This window comes from Caretta caretta, chromosome 6, assembly GCF_965140235.1.
Source record: "Caretta caretta isolate rCarCar2 chromosome 6, rCarCar1.hap1, whole genome shotgun sequence".
NCBI lineage: Eukaryota > Metazoa > Chordata > Testudines > Cheloniidae > Caretta > Caretta caretta.
This window is the reverse complement of record NC_134211.1, coordinates 15613558-15638303: the sequence shown is the minus strand read 5'-3', so window position 1 is coordinate 15638303 and position 24746 is coordinate 15613558. Positions and strand designations below refer to the sequence as shown.

General features: G+C 47.9%; 2 protein-coding genes across 5 annotated transcripts in view; one reads left to right on the top strand and one right to left on the bottom strand.

Annotated features, from left to right (window-relative positions):
• INCENP (inner centromere protein) overlaps positions 1 to 1436 on the bottom strand; it is a 30141-nt gene extending 28705 nt beyond the window's left edge. For 2 of the 4 annotated variants that reach the window (XM_048853450.2, XM_048853453.2), the window contains exons 1-2: positions 1075 to 1431; positions 132 to 242 (exon numbers count right to left, since the gene is read on the bottom strand). In XM_048853450.2, the coding sequence (XP_048709407.1) occupies positions 132 to 242; positions 1075 to 1211 (248 nt within the window). In that variant the 5' untranslated portion in view covers positions 1212 to 1431. Of the gene's footprint in view, positions 1 to 131; positions 243 to 1074 lie in introns of all 4 variants that reach the window. The other 2 variants (XM_048853451.2, XM_048853452.2) reach the window with 2 other exon arrangements.
• A 12-nt stretch (positions 1437 to 1448) lies between these two features.
• LOC125637876 (inner centromere protein) lies at positions 1449 to 24275 on the top strand. Its single transcript, XM_075129086.1, has 19 exons — positions 1449 to 1481; positions 1691 to 1772; positions 2207 to 2345; positions 3092 to 3205; positions 6298 to 7070; positions 8099 to 8150; positions 9111 to 9144; positions 10529 to 10646; positions 11524 to 11617; positions 12758 to 12896; positions 12972 to 13106; positions 15752 to 15861; positions 16200 to 16320; positions 19048 to 19143; positions 19700 to 19830; positions 20038 to 20125; positions 20465 to 20575; positions 23132 to 23291; positions 23911 to 24275. Exons 1-19 carry the CDS (start codon positions 1449 to 1451, stop codon positions 24123 to 24125), a joined length of 2745 nt encoding a protein of 914 aa, XP_074985187.1. The 3' UTR covers positions 24126 to 24275.
• Positions 24276 to 24746: the final 471 nt, after the last annotated feature.

Genomic DNA, 24746 nt, shown 5'->3' with positions numbered 1-24746 from the left:
GCGCTGGGGGCCAAGGTGATGGGTGGGTGGCTGAGGGAGGCAGAAGGGACAAATTTTTTTTTAATGCACAATCTCCAATATCCCAAATCAGGAGAGTCTACTTTAACATCTGCAGATACAGCCCTTCTCACCTTTTCCGGATTGGGTCTTTGTTCTCATCCTGAACACTCGAAAGTCGCCTCTTTGGACGATTTTTCTGTGACGGTGTTTTTGGCATCAGCTCTGGCTCATCGCTGCAGCTGCTGTTTTAACAACAAGATGGCAAGGAAGGGAAATCAGCATCCCCAGGGCAAGAAGGTACTTGTACCCGGGCACATCCATCATGGCAAGACTCCAGCTGGCAAACAGACAAAGGGGATGTCCACAAAGTCTTGCCTCTACCAGGTGAGGAGCAGGGTCCATGCCCAACAGGATACTACAGGTCACGAACAGGCTTGGCTCCAGCCAGTCACAGAGCCAACCACTAGGCACCGGCTACGCAGCGGAGCCCGTTAGGGGAGTTCTCGGTCCGTCTCGGGGGGGGGAAAGGGGGGTCTCTGTATGTCTAGATCCATGGGCGGAGGGTGGGCGGGAGAGGAGGGTCTCCGCATTTGTGTATCTGTCTCTATCTGCGGGTGTGCGCCTGTCTCTGTGGCGGGTGGGGATCCTCAATCCGTCGGTGGGGCGTGCGCACATGTTCGTCGATCTCTACTTGGGGAGAGTAGGGGGCTGCCCCCATCCCCACTGCCTGGCTGGCGGGGTGCAGGGAAAGGCTGGGCAGCCGGGGAAAGCGGACAGCGCTGCCAGTGTTCACCACCCCGGGGCGCTCCACTGCCCCCGGCCAGGCCCGGGCCAAACTCCTCCTTCCGTGCCCTGCCCCACCCCGCCCGGCCAGGGCGGGACCAATCCACCCACCAGCCCGCTCCAGGCCATTCCTCCCCCTGAATCGGTGATGGACCAAGCCCCCGCCCCCGGCACACTCCTGCCCCCGGTTCTGGATCAACCCGCCCAGGGCTGGACCAGAACCCATCCCCCACCATTCCTGCCCCCCGCCCGGCGCTGGACCAGATCCCCCCGCCCCCAGCCGGCTCCTACCCGCTGAACATCTTGGCGGCCTCCTCGCGGATCTCCCGCAGCCAGACCATGTCGATGGCGTCCACCTGCCGCAGGAACTCGGCCAGTTTGCGGTTGCAGACCGCGGGTAGGTGCGCGGGGCCCGACGCCGCCTCCATGGCTCCGTCCGCCCGCAGCCGGCGCTCTCCCAGGCCAGGCCCGTGGCAGAAACCTTCCTTTTCCGGGCGCGCGCCGCGCGCCGCTACCCGCCTCAATTTTCAAATCTAACTGTCAGCTGACGCGCGTGTCGTCACACCCTCCCTGCCCAATCACATAGCGTCAAACGAGGTAGGGGGGGCGTACGCAGCCTGCATCATAGAGACTAAAGCAGGCCTTTCTAGCCAGTAGAGTCTACGATGCGGAGCCTCAGGGAGGAGCTCGCTGGTAAGGCTAGGGGGGTGGGATTCTAGCTGTATCGCCTCTCTTGGCCGTGACGGACGGAGCCGGGAGCCAATGAATATGGCGCTCGGGCAGGGCGCTTTGTGATTGGCGCGGGGGGCGCGCCAGTTAATGAAGGAATCGCTTGACGCATGTGGAGGGTTGTGTGGTGCCTGAGACGGAACGTGTTTCCTTCAAAGCCCTACGGAGGCCGCTCTAGCCGTCCTCTCTGTGGTCTGGAGGTCCTCTCTGCGGGGCATGCACTAGCTGCTGCTGCGGAGAAGAGCCCGGGCTGGGGGACGGTTGGTACCTGGAGGGGGGGGAGGGGAGCTACCTGCACGGGGCGCCCTTTCCCCTGCCTGCGCGCGCGCTGTGCTGCTGGGGCTCTGCACCCCCGCGACTGAGGGAGGCGGGGCTAGGCAGGATGCCTGGGTCCTTTTTCTTCTCTTTTTGAGCAGGGAGATGGACCCTGCTGGGTCCTGTTTCCCTCCCCCCCTCCCCCCGCGTGAGGGCTGGGGATCCCTGACAGCCTGGGCCAAGCCCTGTGCCCCAGGGCCGGGCAGGGAGGCGGGCGCCCTCTGCCCCCGGTGTGGTCTGAGGCAATGTGTCATTGCCCCGCCCTGTGGGGAGCAGCTGGGGGGAAGTGCGAGTGGCTTTGGTGTCCCAGGTGAACGGTGCTGCAGGCAGGTGCTAATGAACACCCGCTCCCCCCCCCTCCGCCCCCCTTGTGTTTCAGGCAGAGCCATGGCGGAGGGTCCCACTCACCTGCTGGAGGTTTGCTGTCAGAAACTGTCCGAGTTCTTGTGCACTGTTGAGCACAAGCACTTGGTATGGCTGCGGGAAATTGAGGAGGAGGCCATGAAGATGTTCGATAGGTAGGACCATCAGGGTGGCAGAAGGGCGGAGCTGTCTCTGATGGGCTCATCCACAGGCTCTTCCTTCTCTCTCAGCTGTCAGTACTCGGGATCCTTCTGATGTGTGCGACAGTGCCGTGAGTCCTCAGCCCCTCTGTGCAAATGTGCCCCTGTGAAAAGCAGCCTTTGCTTGATGATTTTTTCTCCTACTGTTTTATAGGATTAGCCAGTGGGAACTTCTAACCATTGCAATTGAGAGTCCTCAGGGACTGGTTTTAATGCCAGTCTCAGTGAGATTTCAAACTAAAGGCCACTGGGGAGCCTGGCTTTTCCAGTTACGACTATAACATTTTTTTTGCCTCTGCTTACTAGTGATTTACCTTATCTGTATGCTGGGCACTTTGTTTTAGCCTGTTGTGTTCAGTTTCTGTGGTCTTGCTAGAATGTCCCTAACATGCTGATCAGAAAGACTTCATAGAATCATAGAAGATTAGGGTTGGAAGAGACCTCCAGAGGTCATCTAGTCCAACCCCCTGCTCAAAGCAGGACCAACACCAACTGAATAATCCCACCCAGGGCTTTGTCAAGCTGGGCCTTAAAAACTTCTAAGGATGGTGTTTGCATCACCTCCCTAGGTATCTTGGACTTTTGGCATCTCTTGGCCTTGTTCCCACTGTAATGAACAACATGCTGCTGCTAAGGGTTGAACAGCATGGTGTTCAGGCAAGGAAATAAATTCCTTCTCTTGTGTTCTGTTTTTTTAACAGCAACTTAAGCACTGAACCTGAGCTGATGCCCAAAACACCATCACAGAAGAAATATCGTAGGAAGAAGCGCTCGTTATCTCTTAAGGATGAGAACAATGAACTGACCAGAAAAAGGTAGGTGGTTGCCTTGGAGCTCCTGTGCCAACAGACTACAGAACCAAACAAGCCAGAGGCAAAAGTAAACTACCCATTAAAATAAAATATATACACACCTGTATCGATAATTAAATACATGTGCTAACCTAAACATTATTTGTATACTTAATGTGACTCTACCAGGTCAAAGTTAGTTCAAAATCTCGGTTTTGTATAAGCTTGTGGTTTACAGTAACGTAAGACAAATGGAAATATTCCTTGGTCTTTTTATCCCAATGAATGCTTTTTAAAAATACATTATTTCAACTGTTTGCAATCTAATCCTTTGTGTTAATGCATGATAACTTGAAAGTGAAATTTTTAGAAGCTATAAATTAAAAATGAAACTGACTTTTCTATTTTAATTGCCCAAGGTGAGAGAAATGCAAGAAGTATTCAAAGGGCATGGATTTAAATTTAAAGTGGATTTCTAGGATCCACTTTTATAAGCTAAGTGTCTAACGTAGCTGATTATGTTTGGCTTTTTAAATGTCATTTTTAATTAGCGTGTGATTCCAAAAAAATTTAGGAAGAGGGGTTTTATACACCTGTCCTTCAAGATGAAAAATAGTTCCTAAGAATAAAACTGTGGAGAAAGCCAATGTCTCTTCTCTCCTAAATATTGTTAAACTAAGAGTACACTATCAACTTAATGTGTCAATTTCTATTAGTCTTTTTTACCCTAAGGCTTTATCAGTTTGTTTACTTTGTGTATTTGACAGCCTTTGTATATAGTCAGTTTCACGGTTATCCTTGTATCATGTGTCAGTTTCTGTTGTTGTTTGCTCTGTGGGGGAAAAAACACACACTACAGAGGGAAGAAACACTTGAAAATAGGAAAACAAAGCCACAGAGTCAGGAAATCTTAGTACCTCAAATATTTGTCAAACCCTCTCTCTCTTTATGGCCCAGCAACCATTTTCATCTTGTTTTCTGATGCAAAAACTAAATTTGTGGGTTATAAGTAGGATGTTTGCTGTCTGCCTGCTCCAGCCTTGCTGTGCCCTCTAAATTCTCTATAGACTCTTTTCTCTATCACTCCTTAGGCCTGGAACCTCTCCTATACCTCATTTGCAAAGTAGCCATCATTTCCATTCAGATCTGTCCTTCCAATCCACTTCTATAAAGCTCACAAAGTTTAATCCGGGGTGGCCAACCTGAGCCTGAGAAGGAGCCAGAATTTACCAATTTACATTGCCAAAGAGCCACAGTAATATGTAAGCAGCCCCCAATGAGCTCTCCCCGCAACTGGCAGCCCTGCTGATCAGCGCCTCCCCCTCCCTCCCCGCACCTTCTGTTCAGCTGTTTCGTGGTGTGCAGGAGGCTCTGGGGGGGAGGGCGAGGAGCGAGGGCACTGCAGGCTCGGGGAGGGGGTGGAGTGGGGGCAGGGCCTATAGCAGAGCCAGGGATTGAGCAGTGAGCACCCCCTGGCACCTTGGAAAGTTGGCGCCTGTAGCTGCAGCCCCGGAATCGGTGCCTATACAAGGAGCCGCATATTAACTTCTGAAGAGCCGCATGTTGCTCTGAAGCCACAGGTTGGCCAACCCTGGTTTAATCCATCTAGGACAGGTGTGCTGTCTGATACCTGACTTTTGAGGGGTACATGTTTTTAATGATCTGTGTACAGTAGGAAAAACTGCCTACACCTGACGAGCTGTCTGCATTGTATGCAGCTGAACTGCTGCAAGCATAGGATACCTTGTGCTCAGTATTGTTTCAGTAACCATAAACCCATGGGGGGAGGAAGGGAGGAGAGATTTGAACTAAATATGAGGCTGAAACTGGATGGTAAAGAATGGGAAGGGAGGAGAACATGTCCAGAGCCTAGAGCAGGGAGGAATCATAAATGTCCAGATAGAAGCTAGCTGCTTAATTACATTGTTAGTACTCTCCCACCCTCCAAAAAAGAGTGGTGTCTTAAAGAAATTCACACTTCCCTGTGCTTAGTCACCTAGGCCAAGCTTTTCAAAACTGACTTGATTTTCTTTGGTGCCCAACTTGAGACCCCTTAAATGGTTCTGTTTCTCAGAAGTGATGTAAACCCACCTTCTCAAAATTAGGCCTCTCTCTCTGGAATGGTCAATTTGTCACTCTTTTTAAACACTCCCTCCCACTTAGGGAAATCTCAAGGTACATGAGGAAGTTATCCCTGAACTCTGAGTCTTTCCATATAGAAAAAGATCTGATCACATGATGCTGGGGTTTTTTGTTTCTCTCAAGTTACACAAGGACAGTGCTGTGTGCAATCAAGATCTCATTTCAGAAGTTCACTTGCTCTCACTGCTTGCTCTGTACATTGAGTCAGTTGTGATTAATTTAAGCCGTGATGCTGGAGACGGACCTCATTCTGCAGGAAAAGCTTTTTGATGATGCGGGTAAAAATTCTTTAGGCAACTTCATCCTATTTGTACTTCTTCCTCCCACATACACAGCATTGCCCTTTCAGATACTGCTACATCATTTTATGTTCCCCTTTCCTGTCCAAGTGCTACACATTTAATTCTTTGGAGCCTATCTGCTTTGCTCCTTTCTAGCAGGCCGCCCCATGTTTCATGGTATCCCCAACTGGGACTCCTGAGGATCGAGATCCTATCTGCATGTTAGTATCCCTAGTAAAGAGTGAGAGAATGATCCAGGAAAAGACAATGAGGTTTTAAATGGAATGGTAGTTTTTATAACTGGGGGTCTTCAGCCTATAATATCTTTCTAAACACTTTGATAGTAGTACTATTTAGCTCTTATGATAAGTAGATCTTAAAGTGCTTTACAAAAGTGATAAGTATCATTATACCAATTTTACAGATATGGGGTAGGAACTGAGCCAAAGGAAGGCCTAGCCAGTGTTGCCCAGCAGGCAGAACAGGGAATAGAATCCAGGTCTCCTGAGTTCCGGTGCAGTGTTTTATTAACTTAATCTCATTAAAAATAGTTGTACCTGGAAAATAAGCATAGTTGCATGTAAAAAATACTGAGAGTCGTGTCTACAATCAGTGATGTCAGTTTTAGGTTCTGAAATGGCTGGAGAGAAAAATCCTGCCTCATTTGACTTAAAAATATGTCTTTGTTTTAAGGTTATCGAGAAGGAGAAGCAGCCTCAAGCCAGCATCCTCTAAGCAAGTTTCCCAAAGGCTCCGAAGCAAAGAGGGACTGGAAAAACCCAGTGATGTTCAACAGGGAGTCAATGCTTCTTTTTCAACAAAAAGATTCCACTCCAAGGTTGAAACGGAGTTTCCTGCTTCATTGGAGGCAGTGGCTGAGAAACCAACGATCTTGTTAGTAGAAGGGCGGGTTCCCTTAACGGAAATCAGTGTCGACAACCGCAGTGGTGCTGACTTGTATTTGAAGGGGAATAGGCCTGAAATAATCGACCAGGCCTTGGAGGTCATCTCCCTGAGTATAGATGACCAAGCTCCCAAGGATCCTAAGGTTACTGAACTTCAGCCTATGTCTGCAGCCTCAGCACTGGTGATCCCTGACACTCCTGTGGCAAAGGGGACAGGAGAAGACAGGGGTGATCCCAACTTTAGAATAGCAAATACGTCCACGCCAAAAGCTCCTGTAAATGGGGAGCCTGGAGATGAGAATGTTTCTGCTCAGGGGCCAGAAAAGGAGCTTTTCCAGGATTTAAAGGACAGCACAGGGACCTCAACAAGCTCCAAATCGAGCCGTCCCTCTACACGCAGAAGTCAGAGGGGTAAGTCCCATAAGCACCGCAGGACCTCGCTAGCAGAGAAGTATTCTCTGGCCAGCAAAAGAGAGAGCATGATCCGGAAATCTATCAGCAGGGCTATCTCTAAGAAGAAGGCAGCTCGGGAGTCCTCTTCAGCCTCCAGCCATGTGAGCTGTAAGTTTGTGAATTCTGAAAAGCAATTCACTGTGTCCTTTTATTCAAAGCCTCACTGCTCTGTCTGTCCATCAGTGTGTTGTTTGACTCAGAAGGGCTCGGAGCCACCTGCAATGCTGCTTGTGCAGGGGCGGTACAACTGAAATTTTTAAAGCTCACCTTACAGTGTCTTAAAGCTTCAAGGCCTAACAGTCCTCTTGTCTCTCCAGCTCAAACTCCAGACCACCCCTCTCCTGCACAGCCTCTGGGCTTTGAAAGTGTCTGCTGATATTCAATTCCTTAAACTCTCTTGCTTGTAGAAGCAAAGTGGCTTCCAGCTGCATCAGTTAAGTGCTGAAGCACATGGATTTTAGGCAAACAAAACTAAATGCATGGCACGCTATTGTCATACAGTAATAGTAAAAACTATAACTAAAAAAAAAAAAAAGGAAAGCTAACCTATGCATGAGACGCTTTGGAGAGCCAATTGAAGTTAAAGCCATGTGTAAATTGATGGCAAGAGAAACATAAGTCCTGAAACTTCAGATAGTAGCTGCCGAGTCCTAACCTACTGAAGTTCCTTGTTAATGCTGCAGAATATTGAATTTGTGCACTTATTCTTTGGGGGTAGTTACCAGAAATACAAAACACACTTGCTTTCTTCCCTAATGAGGAGTTAAACCCTTTTCTAACTGAAATTCTCCACAGCTTCAACTATGGAATTACTAGTGACCTCTCCATAATACAGACTTGAGTACATCTTTCTGTATTTCCAGAGTTACTCCAGCTGATACAGAAGGAAGCTTGGGAGGTACTGAAATGGTTTTTGGGCCATTATGGTGCTTCTCAAGTTCATTGCACTATGTAGCAACTTCTAGCTGTAGAAAGTCAAACAAGGGTGCTTTGAGCTCATATGGAAATCTATGGGTGGGAATGCAATATGTCCCTTGGAGAGAGGGCCTGTATTGCACAGGAGTAGCTGCTTATAGGATGCATCCGATTAAGAGCACCAAGCTAGCTAGTGTCTTGCTTTATCCTTTTTCTTCCAGGCCATAGCTCCCTGGAGGTATTTGTGGATGAAGATGCAACCAGCAATTTCAGGTGAGGCTGCTCTGTCAAATAGGCAGAAGCTATGGAAAATCTTGCAGGAAACTGTACAGGTTGTTCCTATGCCTAGCCACTAAATGAATACTTTGTTCTGTAACCTTCACCTGTGCTTGAGGTTGGTAGTTAAACTCTTCATGCCACGTATTTCTGGCCCTTCGTCAGACTCTGACCATTTTGCAAGCCTCTCCGACAGAAAGACTGGTATGATCTGTTCTTCCTCTCCAATATCTATACTGAGCTACCTAAAAAGGCTGAACGGTTGTTTTCAGCTTGTGCAGAATGACAGTGCACTGCAAGATATTGGCCAGCTTAACTGAGAAACTGTTCCCTTAGGCTCTGTCTGTGAATATTTCCGGTTTGCTGTGTCCCATGTATCTTACTAACTTCCTGACCCCTGTAAACTAATTTCCCTTTCCACCCCCATCACCAGATTGGAGAGGTGTGCAGTTTGTGGTCTCCAAGACTTGCAGGGTAGGGCAGGCTCATCTCTCTGTGCCCCAGGGCTCTGGCATATCCTACCTTTTTGACCTGAGCAATGCTAAGACCTTTTACAAGGGGCATAAACTCACTAGCATATAGCTCAGCAACTTACTGTGCCATCCCCATCTGGCCCGTTCAAACAGGGTTATGTTTGTGGGTCTCATGCTAAAGTAAATTCACTCTCTGCCTGAAGATTGTGGAATTAGAGTTCAGTGTATGAGTCTTGACTCCAGCATGTGCGAACAGTTCCTGATAAAATTAAATATAATTTTAATTTAATTATAATAAAATTATTATAATTGATAAAATTAATATACTGAAGCAGACAGTCAGATTGTGATCTTGGTCACCAGTAATGTGCTCTTCCAAGGTGCCTAGAAGCCTCTGACTGAAGCACCACAAGAATAAAACCCATAATTTCCTTACTTCCTCTGTGAGAGCAGATAACTTGTCAAAACACCTCTCTCTCTTCAGGCCTGAACTGGAACCAAATGCTGAATGTGACAAGGTAAGGCCCAGGTCAGGCTTTCCTAGGACAAATGCAGTCAGTTAACTGTACTGCTTCTTAGCTGCCAGCTCCTGAGTCTAGATCTCTCTGCTGAGCTGATAGAATCACTGTCACTGAAACTGGAGAATATGTCTGTGGGATTGTTCTGTCTCAACTGTCTGAGTCAAAATTTCTGAGGAAGTAAAGACCCCTCAACTTGGGTTTTGGTATATTATGGCACTAGACTATGATGTCAGAGACCTGGCTTCAAATACAAGACTTCCTGTATTACCTTGGGTGAGTCACTTAGGGACAGATCTTTAACAATATTTGTATTTAAAAATCTGTCCCTTACCCTCCATGTCTTGGTTTCCAATCTTCTGCTTTTATTTTGTATCACTTTTACTCACTCTTCTGTGTCTGTTTACAATGTCAGCTCCTTAGAGCTCTACTGTTTTGTACAGCACCTAACATAACTGGGCCCTAGTCTCTGTTGGAATCTCTATGCGGTATCATAATACAAATGAGTAAAATTAGGGTTTTGTATCAGAACATTTTATAATTTCATTTCACAAGTCAGCATTGTTTTACAACTTGCTTCCATTGAGCTTTGACAGACCCTTCTGAAGACCTATGCACCCAGATTGTGTAGGCTTCTGATTGAATCACTTGCTTTCCTCACTTCTCACACATGTCTATGCAGGGGGGCTGTGTGGCTTGAGTGTTATGGTGCAGTGCCTTGTTTATAAGGAGAGGTGCTAATGCCTATGGAGCTTGTGCCTTTTCTAATCCTTCTGGTGCAGGGAGGTTGTTGCCTCCCTCACTAGCTGGCTGGCAGCCTCAATCTAGGGCTGTTTAAAACTGACTTTTAAAGGTGCTTGGCCAAGATTTTCAAAAGTGACTAGTGATCTTGGATGCCTCAGTTTGTGGGTGTCCAACTAGAAACTCTTGAAGGGATTCTCCTCCCTTCTCCCCCCCCCCCCCCAAATTGCTGAGCACCAACTCTGAAAATCAGACCTCTCAAAGCTGTTTCATCCAAACTTGCTAGTCAGTCTATAAAAATCTTGACCTTAAAGTCCCAGTGGAAGAAGGACAAATCTGACACTTCTGCTTTTTGGGGGTGATATCTGTAACACTCCCACCCTGCTGTGCCTTTGCTCCATGAGCAGGCATCCTGTGTCCGTAGTAGCCAGAACAGCACTCTGTGGGTCTGCCCTCCTGCCATTACAAAGAGGAAAAGAGCAGTTCCTGGCTTGTTAGCAGCAGGGCTGCAACCAGTGAAGAGTGCATCCAGAGTCACTGGCTTTGCAATCCTCCTTTTCCCCCTTCCCAAGACACACAGTGCTTGTTGAAGCCCTGTTTCTGTGGGGGGACTCTTGCTAAAATCTGCTTCCTTCTCCCACAGGCTCCAAAACACCTGCAGAAAACCTTCATTATTCCAAGTGAAGGCAGCCCTGTTGCAGAACTTTCAGCTCAGGCTGAACCACCAAATGGGGCAGAGCAGCAGGCAGGAAATTGTAACGGTAAATATTGCTAAAACTGTGTTGGTGGAACAGCAAGGAAGCATGGGACTGTGGAGGTCCCTTGGGGGTTTATGAAAGATCCGATAGTCTGTCTTGCATCTTTGCCACCTATTGACCAAACTTATCCTGCAAGGGCTCTTTGTTGTCTCCAGAGGGGAGTAAGATTTGTCCTGTGCTAGATCATTCAGCAGAGGGTTTTCATAAATGTGCAAAATATAAATGAGCAATTGGACAGAGTCTGTACAAACAACTTCAGTCTGACCAACTAATGGGTGGGGAACTGTAGAGGAAAATATCTTCAAGCTTCACTTTAGTTCAGTGTCTAGTGTTAAAGAGCAAAAGTAATTAGTGTTTGGACTAGTAACACTATCTTGTGATACATGAAACAAACTCAGGCGGAACAAGATGAGATTGAGGCAGAGTGAGATGGGAGGGGCTGCAAAATGAGGAACTATGAGATGGGGTCAGCTTTTACTGTAGGAAATGTGTAATCCCATAAGAGGCATTGGTTGGAGGATCCTGTTAGAGCATTTTATTGGGGTGGGGGTGGAGTGTCCAAAATCCTTTAATGGATTAGCATGCTATCTGTCTCATCAAGGGTCTCCACACAGAGGGGTGTGTGATCATACAAGGTGCATACTCTAATACTATTCTTTGATGTTGGTTAATGCACACATACAAAACCTGTGTTTCAAATAGGTAGTGTGCTCCTGTTTTATCTCAGTATAAGGTTTCTGATTGGCACAGCTCTTAGCAGTTGTGTTCTGCAGTATGCTTATGAGGCTTGTCTTGGGAGCCATGAAGACAAGAACCTCTGGCATCGGACCTCTGCTGTAGGAAACTTTTCATGTGGAACTAACTGTAGTATTCTTCACAGAGAGCCATTTGAAAAAGAGTAGCACTTCTCAGAGCAGAGGGAGAAGGGAGCAGCCCCAGAATGCAAAGCCACTAGAACAGCCCTCGAGTATCCGGTATGTTCCTCCTTGGCCTCAGGCTGGGGGAGAGAAAAGAAATAGACTAGTGATCTGGAATGACTAAGTTTTTATCTATCAAATACCTTGGTTGAAAGCTTTGGTATGGTTGGCCAAAGAGGGTTTCAAATCCACATAATGTGCCAACATTTTTGGGTAATAGATTTTCATCAGTTTAATACAAAATAGGGTCCCTTGAAAGGCAGCATGGCCTAGTGAACTAGGCACAGATGGGACTGGAACCTAGGTACGACTCTGTGCAAGTCACTTATATCTGCTTTCCATTTTGGGGATGGGAATAGTACCCTCTTCCCCCCAGGGACGTAGTAAGGAACTGTGTTTGTAAGTCTCTAAGTGCTGCTTGGAGGGGAGGAGTGGGGTGGCTAAGGATGGCTGCGCAGCAACTTCATAGAATAGTTTGAACAGACTCTTAAGTGCCTAAAATATCTAAGGGCTTGGCTCTTTCCTTTACTTCCCCAGTTGCTGATTCTCCTGCATACACAAGAGAATGATAGTAAAAGATCCACTAAAGCCAATTTAAATGCAGTTATTGCTCTCAGTTCTGTCCTTTTTCAACCTCTTATCCCCCCTATTCAGGCTCTGTTTGATCTTGTGAAATCTACAGCATCTCCTGTAGTTGGGGTACCTGGGAAAAGTGGCAGCAAATTCTGGCACTACAAATAAGCTAATGTACAAAAACTCTTCAAAGCAAACTAAACCTTTCACATGGTGCTGGGTATGGACAGTACACAACACATTTTCGATTATGCCGCATGCCCTGGCCCACCTTGCGTTACTGATGCTGGCTGTGACAATCTGGCATCTATCAGAAACTCACATCTATCACTTCCTGAAGCTGGGGCTGGAGAACAACATTGTGGTTGCTCAGTGAGATAGGCTATCTCAACTATTGTTTTATAAGTCTAGTAACCCTCCATCCTTCGCACCTATTCCCATCCCCTGTTTCTAGCATCTTCATGGCTGTGTGTTCACAATATGTGGTGTGTTCACATAGGCGTCACAGATCACTTGATGGTGCTGAGTAGGCAGGAGGGGTTGTATAAAATTAAAGGCTGAAGTGGAGGCCAGGAATGATGTTTCCTGTGCTGCATCACTATAACCCACCCTTTATTCTTTCAGGAGACAGAGTTATAAGCAAGCAGTGGATGAGCTGTGTAATGGGCAGCAGCTAGAAGACTGTGACCTCTCTCCTTCATATGATAAGACCACTTCTTCTCCTGCCAGCAAGACTCTAGCCTCGCCCAGCCCAGCCAGCAAGGTAAGTAGATTCCATGGCCCCACATCACTCTCCCTATTCTGGATCCCCTTCTGATGCCCTCTGCTCTCCTCATAGGTCGTGCGTCCATTCAAACACTTTTTGCAGACGGTGCAGAAGAACCAGCTGCTCGTGACCCCAGGGTCTGCGGGGCACAGTAGTGTCATGAAAAACCTTATAAAACGCAACACTCCTACCCGACCTGATTCCAAGGTAGAGACGATGCCTTTTCCCTGAGGGTGAGAAGGGAAGAGCAAATGTGTGGGGCAGGGCTGTCCACTTTGAAATACGCACTGCAAATCTGCATCACAAGCGATTCAAGATTCCAAATGAGGAACGGTACCAAGGAACAAACTTAAATCACAACTCTTCCCATTCTAATATGCTGACTGAATGTCAGATCCAGCACCCAAACTCTCTCCTCTCGGTGGTCTTGGCAGAGAGGCTAAAAACTGAATGGGCCATGGAGATTATTTTCCCCTTTGATGTCTGGAGATGCTCCCTCCAGAGTGAGATGCACTGGTGTTATGGGAGAGCAAACTCCTCTGTCCCAGCAAGAGTACAGCATAGGCCGTGTCAGGGTAAGGGATGTACAGGAGTGCATTGCCATGCTGGTATCTTTCATCAGCATGAAATTGACTGCCTGTAGTTTTTAGCTTAACCCACTGAAATTCCTTTTGACAATCTCTTCCATGCTAAGTACTGGGTTTGGATAGTTTCCCCTGTAGCAGTTGTCTTTATGGCTGCCTGTACTCCTGGGGGAATTCTGCGCCAAAAAATTTAAAATCTGTGCACAGTATTTTAAAATTCTGCACATTTTATTTGTCAAAATAACACGATATAATCATGCCAGTTTCAATTTTGGCAATTTTATTTCAAAATTACCTGTCAGCAAGTATGTCTCTAACAATACACACACATATTGCACTAGGGATAGAGCGTTAAACAACCCCTTACGACAACCCAGTTCCTGTTTCTCTGCCCCCTCCCCCACAGAGCCCAGCTGGGGGCCAGATACCCTCACTCCCTACCTCCCGCAGAGCCCAGCCATGCCCCCCCTCCCAGCTGACACACTCACAGACCCTGCCCTCCTAGAGCACAGGGATCCAGAGGGAGAAACAGCCTGATGCTGGGTCACAGGCTTGCACAGAGATTCCTGCGTGCTGCGACCTCCTTCCTACAGGGTGTACTAGGAACTGCAGTTACTGGGAACCCTCCAAATCACTCACTTCAGCCCCTGGCCTTGTTTTCTTTTTGCAAGCTGGTCCAGCAGCCCCTAGTGGTGGCCAACATCTCTGTAGCCGACTTCTGTGTGGAGGGGAAGGAAATTCTGCATGCCCAACATTAATTTCTGCAAAATTCTACGTTGCACAGTGGCACAGACTTCCCCCAGGAGTATAGGTTGGTCCTGGAGTAGTGGTGGCAGCATCAGCTGTTGCATTGGGGTGAGTGGAAGATCATGTAGGGAAACAAAGGTTTGGATGAATTTTTAAATGTTTGAAAATGTGCATTTTTATAACCCCTTAATGGAATAGGAGCACCTTAAAATCATAATGAATCTGGTCTTCCATTACCCTTATCAGTTAGCTAATATCAAAGTCTCAACACATATTGTGACCTTGAACATCAACTCCTTAAAGCTTTCCTATGCATGTAGAGAAATCTTGGCTACCCTGTCACGTTCAGCCCAAACTCTAGGATGGTCAGTGGACACTTCTTTGAATTTGAAATTGGGTCTCTGCTGTCCAGCAGGCTGCTGGACAGTTGTAAGACAAGCAGTGCAATGAGAACCAAAGCTGTAGGATCATCGTAACTAACCACTGGGCAAGATGAGACTAGAGTCCAAAGGTTGTAGTTCTAGGTTTACTTGGCTAGTTCCAGAAGCAGTAATCCTTGTTTCTCCTCTTTTATATCTAAACAGGGGGATTTTGTTGTAAGTAATGACTCCTTAATCACAGGGTCTGTGGACTCATAGTGGGCACATTTATTACCTCTGTAATGGGCACTGGCAGCTCTTTAACCTCATCACTAACCTGCACGCAGACCTAATATTTCTTCTGAGTCTCACCTGAGAGCGAAATGATGTACTGGGCAGCATGTGGATGGTGTGTACACCTGGAAGTGAGTAGAATTGTTCAGAATGGCCCAAAGGGGATCTCACAGTACCTGGATAAAACTCAGCCATGGCAAATACAAACTGAGAATCTCTGAAGGGGATTGCTATTGGACATCTCATGGTGTGTAAAATGATCTCCAGGGGATATGGTGGAAGTGATACTACTTGTGTCACTCAAACAAGGCTGGCCAAAGCCCTGGAGAATATACTGTAGGGAACAATCATGGTTTGGCCACTGGAAATGAACTAGATGACTTAAAGGGTCTTACGTTCGATCTTCTAGACTAAAAACCATGTGTCTAAAAAGGACATAAAGGGGTCCTCTTCAGGGCTCTCAGAAGAACGGAGGAATCGTCATATTTGTAGCACTGACACTGGCTAGTAGCGTTTTGTGGTGAATACAGCAGCACAGTCACTGATGGTGTCTTTGCCTGACTGTGTCCAAGCAGAAACAGGTACTGCAGAGGATATTGGGCCTGAGGTGTCTTACTCACAGGACCCGTCCCACTCCCCCTCCGAGCTCCTTTTCTTCTTCAGGAAATGGAGTGGTTGAACTAGCACTGCTGCCAAAACGGCACTCTCTGGTTCCTACCACACGTGCCTATTCCAGAGGGAGTGTGCATGTGTCTCTGACTGAGGCGGCAGTTCCCCGGTGTGTTCTCTGGCTTCCTGTGCCCAAGTAGCCTGGGGCAGAAAAAAGCCCTAGCAGTTGGGTGTACTCTGAGCTTCCCGCCCACCCCAGGAGAAGGAGCGCCAGCGGCTGGAGAGCCTGAGGAAGAAGCAGGAGGCAGAGCAACAAAGAAGACAGAAAGTGGAGGAGGAGAAAAGACGGCGCCTCGAGGAGATGAAATTGTGAGTGGCTGTTTCTCCAGCTGCTCCTCTTCTGGTTCAGCTCTGAATCACTTCAAGGTCTTGTCTGCACTGGTGACTTGCCCTGATTACTGCCCATGGTATCTAGCTACAGCTAAGTTAGTGCAAACAGCTAGTGGAAATGGTGTACAGCTGCCGTTGGGGCCATGGCGCTTACCCCAGTTTGAAGCAAGGGTAGGCTGAGGCAATGAAAGGCTCTTACACTCTGCATTGGGGGTGTGCACCAGTGCGCGAGCTGTTCCAGTGCTGGGGCATTGATAGCTGTAACCAGGGCAAATCCGCAGTGCAGCCAAAGCTAACTGTCCCCACTCGTCCCCCAGGAAGCGTGAGGAGCGTCTGAGGAAGGCACTGCAGGCTCGGGAACGGGTGGAGCAGATGGAAGAGGAGAAGAAAAAGCGGATGGAACAGAAATTCTCTCAAACTGAGGAGAAGAGCGAGAAGGTAAGAGACCCAACCTGGAAACGGAGCCCCTGGGGACAGTTGGGTTTTCTCACGGCAATGGGCAGTGAACCCAGTATGGCGTAGCGATGGATTGCCTCACTGTGTGATAAACGTATCGGCAGTTACTAAAATCCTTGATGCTAGTGACACTGACCCCAGAGGCCATGAGTGGGTAATGAGGCCACTCGGTATTAGGCCCTAAGTGACTCTTTTTGCTCTATCTGTAGTTCTCTGTTCAACAGGGAAAGGCTCTGCTCTGTCAAGTCCATGCAACAGTGTTAATTATGCCTATCGTGGATTTCAGTGTCTATGGTACTCTAAGCTCTTTGAGGACTAGTAGTGGTGTCTTTTTTGTTCTGCTGATCAAGGTCTTATCAGCAGGCCCTGTGCCCTGCAACCAGAATACAAGTGTTGGGTCCAGGTTGAGTGGGGTGCTCAGGTTTGGGTTGGCTCAGCTCTCATCCTCCAGCCAGCTGTGTGCCCCACTCCTGCCAGCTGCCACCACTTCACTGTGCTGTGTGCGCACAGCGGAGTGACGGGCACTGCAGCTCCTTGGCACACTCACTCCACAGCACACAGTATGCAGCCGTGGGTGTGCTCAGTCATTGCAGGCCCTGTGGGTGCTGAGTCAGGTTCATGGGAAGTATTGCGCTTAGGTCAGAGAACAACTCGATTCTCTCAGGCTTGGATCAGGTGAGCTCGGTTCCAGTCCTGGTCAAGCCTAAAATTAGGTCCAAACAGACCTGTACTTGGAGCAGGGAGGTCACTCAGTTTGCACTGCACTAAAGCATGTGGGCCACTCCTGTAATCCACCTTCAGTGCAAAGGCCAATGTCCCTGCACCTGGATGCAATAGTTCCTAGTGGAAGAGCTGCTTTCTTTGGTTCCAGCCTACTGACAACCACGCACAGCTCTGCTGAAAGGTGCATGTGTGACAGATGTCTCTATTTATACCACTTCTGTGAGGCACGCTCTTGCAGACTGCTCATGTGGCAGAGACCAGGGAGAATATGCAGAATGCTCCAGAGCTGACCGTTTGCATCTGGGGTATTGCTGCTGCTCCAACACTTCATCAGTAGGTGCTGCTGAGTTAGAGATGTGCTGTGTGTGGTTGACCTGGTGTTCTAGGGCAGTGGTTTTCAAACCATGGTCGCGACCCAGAACTGGGTCAGGGAAGGGATTGGCTCATGGCGGCTCTGGTCAGCACCGCTGACCGGGCCCTTAAAAGTCCCGTCAGCAGTGCTGCCTGGCTAAGGCAGGCTAGTTCCTACTTGTTCCGACACCCCGGAAGCGGCCAGTAGCAGGTCCAACCCCTAGGCATGGGGGCCACAGGGCTCTACGCCTTGCCCCCACCCCAAGCACCAGCTCCGCACTCCCATTGGCTGGTTTCTGGCCAATGGTGCGGTGGGGGCAGTGCCTGCGGGCGAGAGCTGCGTGGAGCTGCTTGCGCGCCTCCGCCTAGGAGCTGGACCTGCTGCTGGCTGCTTCCAGGGCGCAGCATGGTGTCCGGTGCCAGGATAGGCAGGACGCCCGCATCTGCACCCCTGCTGCCCCACTGACTGGGAGCCGCCTGAGGTAAGCCTGTGCCCCAATTCCCTGCCTCAGCCCCCCCGCCCCCAAACCCAGAGCCCCTTGCCACAGCCCTGAGCCTCCCAGAGCCCCTCCTGCACCCCAAACTCCTCCTCCCCAGCCCTGAGCCTCCCAGAGCCCTGACCCCCTCTTGCACCCCAACCCCCTGCCACAGTCCAGAGCCCCCTCCGACACCCTGAACCCCTCATTCCCAGCCCCACCCCGCAGCTCTCACCCCCAGCCTGAGCCCCTCCCAAACCCCTCATCCCCAGCTCCATTGGGTCACAGGCATGAACAATTTTCTTGAACTGGGTCGCCAGGAAAAAAGTTTGAAAACCGCTGTTCTAGGGGCAGCCCAAGAGCCTGGGGATCCAGCTTGGTTGGTTTGGCTTAAGCTCTGGGAGAAGGTTGACATTCACTGAACCCCTCTCCCCCTTTTCTTTCTTTCTTCCAAATGAGGACGAAAACTCAACACACTACAGAGCTTGTTTCCATTCTGGGTGATGGGGCATAAAGCAGATCTTTTCAGGATCCATCCTTCAAGGTTATTGGCAAAGACTAAAGGACTGCATCTTTCCCCTGCACTAACAACCAGAACCACATACAGTCCTCAGTATTCTTCTCTCAACCACATGTTCCTTTCCACGCGTTCTTGCTTATTGCTAGGCCACTCAGCTAAAGTGAAGGAATCTTGCATTTGTGGTCTTCTCACCTCCATGTCCCCAGTTCATTTTGCACGTCAGTTTGCCTGCAAGAATACTGTACCTTAAGCAAAAGAGAAGCCCATCTTCCTGCTGGCTTTCCCTTGTTCCGATGAAGGTCATGTAGCAATATGGCATCCTGTATTTTGGATTCTGTGTAACGCTGTTTCATGTACTCTTTCCAGGTATTCCTGGTGATGGTCTTCTCCTCCTGTGAACTGCGACTGGGGCTGAACTCGCTGCACTGGGTGCCATCTGCCTTTTAAAATATGTACACGCTTCACTGGGGCTTTGGACTTTCACTCCGCTCCAGAGAAAGGCATCGTCCCCTATGGGATGTGATGGGCCTCACACTCCTGAAGAGCTCCTGACTCTTCTTTCTATTGTAGATAAACATGTCAAGACTGTCCCATATAAGGCTGGGCAGGGTTCAGACCTGATGTGTGTGATTCTCTCAGGTGCGAGAAGAGAAGGTGGTAGAAGAAAAGATGAAGAAAAAAATAGCTAAGATGGCTGGGGATGTGGAGACCCGAAAACAGAAAGTGCTGCAGATGGTAAGAGCAAGATTAGGTACCATCTGTAAGGAGAAGAGTTCACAGGGGAAAAACAGAATGATGGGAAATCTGCACAGTGTGCTTCATATGGGGCAGAGGGCAGAACAATAACCAGTAAATAGCTGTGGGAGAACAGGCCAATGAGTATGTCAGAATAAATTTACCTCCGCACACATACAGAGAGAGAGAGAGAGAGAGAGAGAGGCGCGTGCGCACACACTCTCCCTCTCCTCCCCTCCTCCTCCCCCCAATTTCCTACTCCTTTTGTGACTGAGGTGCCTTATCACTTACTTTCCTTCCCAGTGTAAGGTCACTCTCCAAGTTTGTTCTAATGCATCTCACCATTATGAGTTGCATAGCACCATAGATGTGCATGGTGTTTTTACTGACCTCTCCCACGGGGGCAGGGCTGCACAACTAAGGTCCAAGAAACTAGTGGTGGTGATGAAGATGGGTCAGAGCAGGTAGCATTAAGGTTAGGAGAGGGCACTTGACCCGTAACTCACCCACCCTCCGCGTTTAGCATAGAAGAAGTGGACTTGCTTTGCCTTCCCAGGAGGAGGATGAACGCAAGCAGCAGGAGCTACTGCAGAAGAGGAGAGAGGGTGAACAGCAGGACAAAGGGAGAAAGATTGCAGAGCTGAAGAAACTGGCAGAGCAGCAACAGGTGGAACAGGCAAAGGAGAGGTGAGAGCTAGCCTGTTTCCACACCCCTGAGAAGAGGGAAGGGGGTGGAGCGACAAGCATGGCAAAGCAGATCTTGTCGGTACTAGGAGAAGGGTGTGAGCGATGGGCTGTAGCGGAGGGTTCTGGGTGCAGAAGGCTGGTATTGGAGCATCCTGGATGGGAAATGACTCACTTTCTGACTCACTTAGTTATGCTTTGATTTGCCAGGAGTCACAAACAGCAAGAGAAGGGGAAGACCCTTCACCTGCAGATGGAGCTGGCAGTGGTTACAGAGGAGGAGGAAAACCAAAAGAAGGTAGGGAGTTGAGACTCTGTGTCATGCAGTGGACTTCATTCTATTTATGTCTGTGGCCTTGAGCATGCCTTTAGCTTTACCAGTTGCATTCTTCTCGTGTAGGGTAGCACTGAGGCCTACCTAATGTCCAAATCAGCAAAAGGCTGCGTTGGAGTCTAACAAAGAATTGCTGCTGTTCCTCCACTGTGGAGAGAGTGTCTGTCCCCTTCATAGGGTAGTGTCCCATCCTGCTGATGGAGGTGATGATGAATGGGAGACTAGGGCCTCTCATATAGGACAAGTCAGATTCAATGGGAGTGAAAGCAGGGTGATCTGTGTATAACTTGGATTTGTTAACAGGAGGAACAGAGTCCAGAAGAGCAGGACCGGCAGCAACTGCAGGAAAATAAAACCAAGCCACCAGAATCTGTTGCTATTGTTCCCAGTAAATGGCTGAATATAACAGTGGAGGTGAGTGAGCCAAGAGCATGAGCAAAGACAGGGGTTCCAATGTCTATTGGGCTATAATTTCCTGGGTCCATGGAAACCTTTCCTCTTTGTATGGGACATTCTCCTTCAAAGAGAGCAGGGATGTCTCTTATCTGAGCAGCCATAAGAAACTTGGCTCAACATAGAAACAATGGAGATAATCCTTTTGTTTGGAATTTAAAACAAGTGATGGGAAATGGCCACATGATGGCGCAAGATCCTGAAGGATCCTGGAAGTTTGTGCTGTATTGTAGCCTCTCTAGTGACACCAGGTAGCTGAGAAACTTCCATGTTTCTCCAGTTGCTTTGAACTCTCTAACTACCACCACCGGCGTTAAAACGTCATTGTGTTTATAGCCTAGAAGTGTTCGGTGAATCAAACTGAAAAACTAGACTTAGGGCACAATGGGATCAGCTTTGCTTTTTCAAGCGGCCAGCTACTACCTCTTCCATAACTTCTGGTTGTCTGATGCCTGATACCATCTGAAACTTGACTTGTCTTGTATTCTGTGACTGTATTTTATAGCTCACTGGAAAAAGGAGGGAAACTTTATTGGGTTCACATAAGAAATGTCCTTGCAGCAGGTGGTGGGTCTCATTTTGACACACTGCCCCTGCTCAGCCATGCTGGAACAAAGCCATTTTTTTCCTGCTCTTAGCAAACTCTCTAGGCATTGAAATTGGCCTAAGTGACTGTCTTATGGGTCCTTGCGCTTATTTCTAAAAATGACTAGGTGTTGCACTTACCTGTAGTCAGGAGTAGAATGTTAAAACCTCGTGTCATCTTATGGCTTTTATTATCGCTAGGAATTCCTGTCATGGTCCCACAGTACTAGGCACTGTACAGACAAGTGACACTCCCTGCTCCAGAGAGATTACAGTCCAGGGGTCAGATGGGATGTGACAAATGGACAAATGGAGAGGGTGAGGGGAATGAAGTTATACAATGAACAGAGAGTATCAGAAAAATTCAATTCTCTTCTTGGCACTTGCCTGCAAATCATTTCCATCTGGTACGGGAGAGGCATCACAGCAGAGTGAGACTTTAAGAAGGAATTCAAAGGTGGATAAGTGGGTGGCTCTTCAAATGTTGACTTTTGTCCCCTATGCATAGTATCTGACAACTAATACAAGACGCCCACGTTCTCTTTGGGTGAGGAAGATTTGTAACACTGAGTCAGTGACTCCTTCCCTTGGTTTGAAAAAGGTCCGACTCCCGAAGCACTTTATGGTTGTATGAAGCCCCTTAGGTGTGTGTGCTTTTCAGGAGATTTTGTTGTTGTAGAACAGCAGGAGCACCAAGCAGGCTGTGTTAAGTAGCTTCCTTGCCTCTGCAGCTGTGAGGAGGGAGTGAGATGGAAGGAAGAGGTCCTGTGAGCTAATGGTGCTCAGTCCCGTGTAGCGTACTGCACAGACACCAGCATCAGTGAGTTTACAATCCGAGTAATTGCTGTTGCTGCTCTTAGTTGTGCTTTCCAGCCGTACTATTCCTGATGTATGAAAGATGCCACTGCTGAACACCTAGAGGGTGAAAAACAGGGCAACTTCCTGCTGTTCCAAGAATGATATTGTTGATGTTTAATCTTTTGATTGTATACAGTTCATTTTTAAAAAATGTTATTGGCAACACATGGCTTTAGATGAGTCTCTACACTTAGCTTGTTGTTTTTTTTAGGTTAATTATAGAACAGCAAATGTCTGACATCAAATGTGACTCAGATCAACTGAGTAAACAGTGTTGTATAAACAGTCCTGTAGCATAAAATGTTATGCTTCAGCACAGCCTGGTAGCTTACTAGGCGAGAGATCCACGTTCAAGTCTTAATTCCTCCCTCCACAAACCCTCTCCGTTGGCATGAGTTGGAAGCACTGCCAAAGCAGCCTGCTCAGCCCCTACAGGGTGTGCAGGGGGAGAATGCTGTTTTTTCTACACAGGGATCTAAGGAAGTTGGGATCAATTGAAAATCCCAGCCTAAATTATTTAAGCAGTGTATTCCTTCTGAATTATCATGTGGCTGTTTTTGCCTTCCCATAAACAGACAGGCATGATCTCTGGATCTGGTGTTTTGGAGTGGGATTGAAGTTCAGGTATGAACGTGACATTGACTGCCAGAGTCATACCATTGCCACTTCCTGTCTTCCATGGCTCACCTTTGTTCCCTCCAGGGCAGAGTATCTATTTCATTCTCCTGCCCATGGAGACTCATGGCAGAACAGTAATAATTGTGATTCAAACCTAGTGTTGTATGGATAGCAGCAAAGCTGTATATATTAAACTTATTGGTGCTGATATTTGCTGTCCTACCACCTGCTGTTGGCACCAGTGATTCTTGGAGTACACAATGTAAATCTCCTGCTCCTAGAACCTGGGATGTTTCTGTCATAAATAACTAATAGACTAATCAAAATCAACAGGGGTTCTTTCTGGAAACTCAAGCTGTCTCATCAGCACCACTACATAGAAGTATCATTATAAGGTAATTGGTTGCTTTGTTTTTCTTTTAAGGCTATATATCTAACTTTTCTTTATGGTTTCAGAAATCTCCTGTCTCTGACTCCTATGAAAGGCCCCCTTTAGGCTCAAAAGAACCCAGATTTCCCAAGGTAAATCCAAATAACTATGGGCTGGATCTGAACAGTGATGACTCCACAGATGATGAAAGCCAGCCCCGCAAGCCCATCCCAGTCTGGGCCACCGGTACGTGCATATTTTGTTATACCCACTGAAACGTCATCTATGAGAATTTGGAAGACCCCAGATTTCTCAGGGAGGCTTAGAAGTAGAGGAAGCCACGATTTAGGCCAGAAGTGCATGAGGCTTCAACTTATTGCAGTGCCGTGTGGTACTAGCTTGGAGTGGTAGTCTGAGCAGGTGCTATTGTTCAGCTGTTAATTCAGAATCCCTTGTGCCCATCCCTAGAGCTGAAGCGCTTTTGCACTGTTTGAAATCAGAAGGCTAGGGAGTTCACCAGTGCTAGGCAATCCTTTCTTTCAGTGGTGGGTTTTCCATAGTACTTGAGATGCCTTGGAAACCAATTATATTCTCTGCATGAGGGGGAATGTAAGGTTCTATATGAAGCCAGGAAAAACCTTGATCCAGTACTGAGAATTCAGTATCTGCCATGCCCACCCCAAATCTCTTCCACAGCTGGCTCTGTGGGGCCCTTCTGCAGGGCGATAGAGCCTGGAGGGTTGCTCTTAGATCTTGGCTTTCATGCACTGACTCGCAGTAATCATGGTACCAAGGGAGTGAGGTTTAACAGGAGTACTGAGGTGCTACTTAGACTGTTAGTGTAACATGGTGGTTATTTTCCCAGGGGCTCAGCTTAATCAAGCTGTTACATACCAATACTACAACCCTCCAAATATCGAGACACTCTTCGGGCTGATCATAAGCCCTAAACTGGAGGACATTTTCTACAAGAACAAGCCGCGATATTTCAAACGTACCAGCTCTGCTGTCTGGCACTCACCTCCCCTTCCCGGTACCAAGTCTACACTGGGCCTGCCCTACAAACTGAAAAAGTACTGAGGAAGGAGAGTGTCCCTCTTCTGTCCACTTGCCATTTCCACATTGTCCTGGTTTTTGTGTAAAGAAAAAAAATCTTTTCTAAGATCTGTTTTGGTTTTTTTTAATATTTGCATAGAATAAAAGCTTAAATAAAAGTTCATGTTAAAATAATCAGGGCCACTTTCCTTCCTGTCTGGGGTGGGTTTTTGTTGAAACTTCGAGTTTTGCTGTGGGGAAGACGAGGCCTACTAAACTACAGCACTGCCCCCTCAGTGTCACTTTATTTCCTTCTATCCCCCTCCCTTACGTGTACCCATGCTGCTGTGTGGCACTTCTAGACCACTCCAATTCATTTAGTTGGTGTTCGTCCTACTTTGAGCAGGGGGTTGGACTAGATGACTTCCTGAGGTCTCTTCCAGCCCTAATATTCTATGATTTACTGTGAGAACCCCTGTCTGATGGTATGTCTGTAGGTGGCAGTGCAGATGTTCTCAACGGACAACTGACAGCATTACATAGCTTATCTTTTTGGGGTAAGCTAAATGCCCAAATAAAAGAGCTGCATGGAGGATTTGATCTCACGTGAGTATGACTTGCTGTCTTCATGGCCTGAGCTCTTCACTTGCTCCTTAGTAGTTAAAA

Bases quoted from the DNA above. Each gene is read 5' to 3' on its own strand.
- LOC125637876 (XM_075129086.1), top strand. From the start codon at position 1,449: ATGCGGAGCCTCAGGGAGGAGCTCGCTGGTAAG. The intron at 1,482-1,690 runs GCTAGGGGGGTG...AGGCCGCTCTAG, and splicing joins GGGAGGAGCTCGCTGGTAAG to CCGTCCTCTCTGTGGTCTGG. The intron at 20,576-23,131 runs GTGAGTGAGCCA...TTATGGTTTCAG, and splicing joins GGCTGAATATAACAGTGGAG to AAATCTCCTGTCTCTGACTC.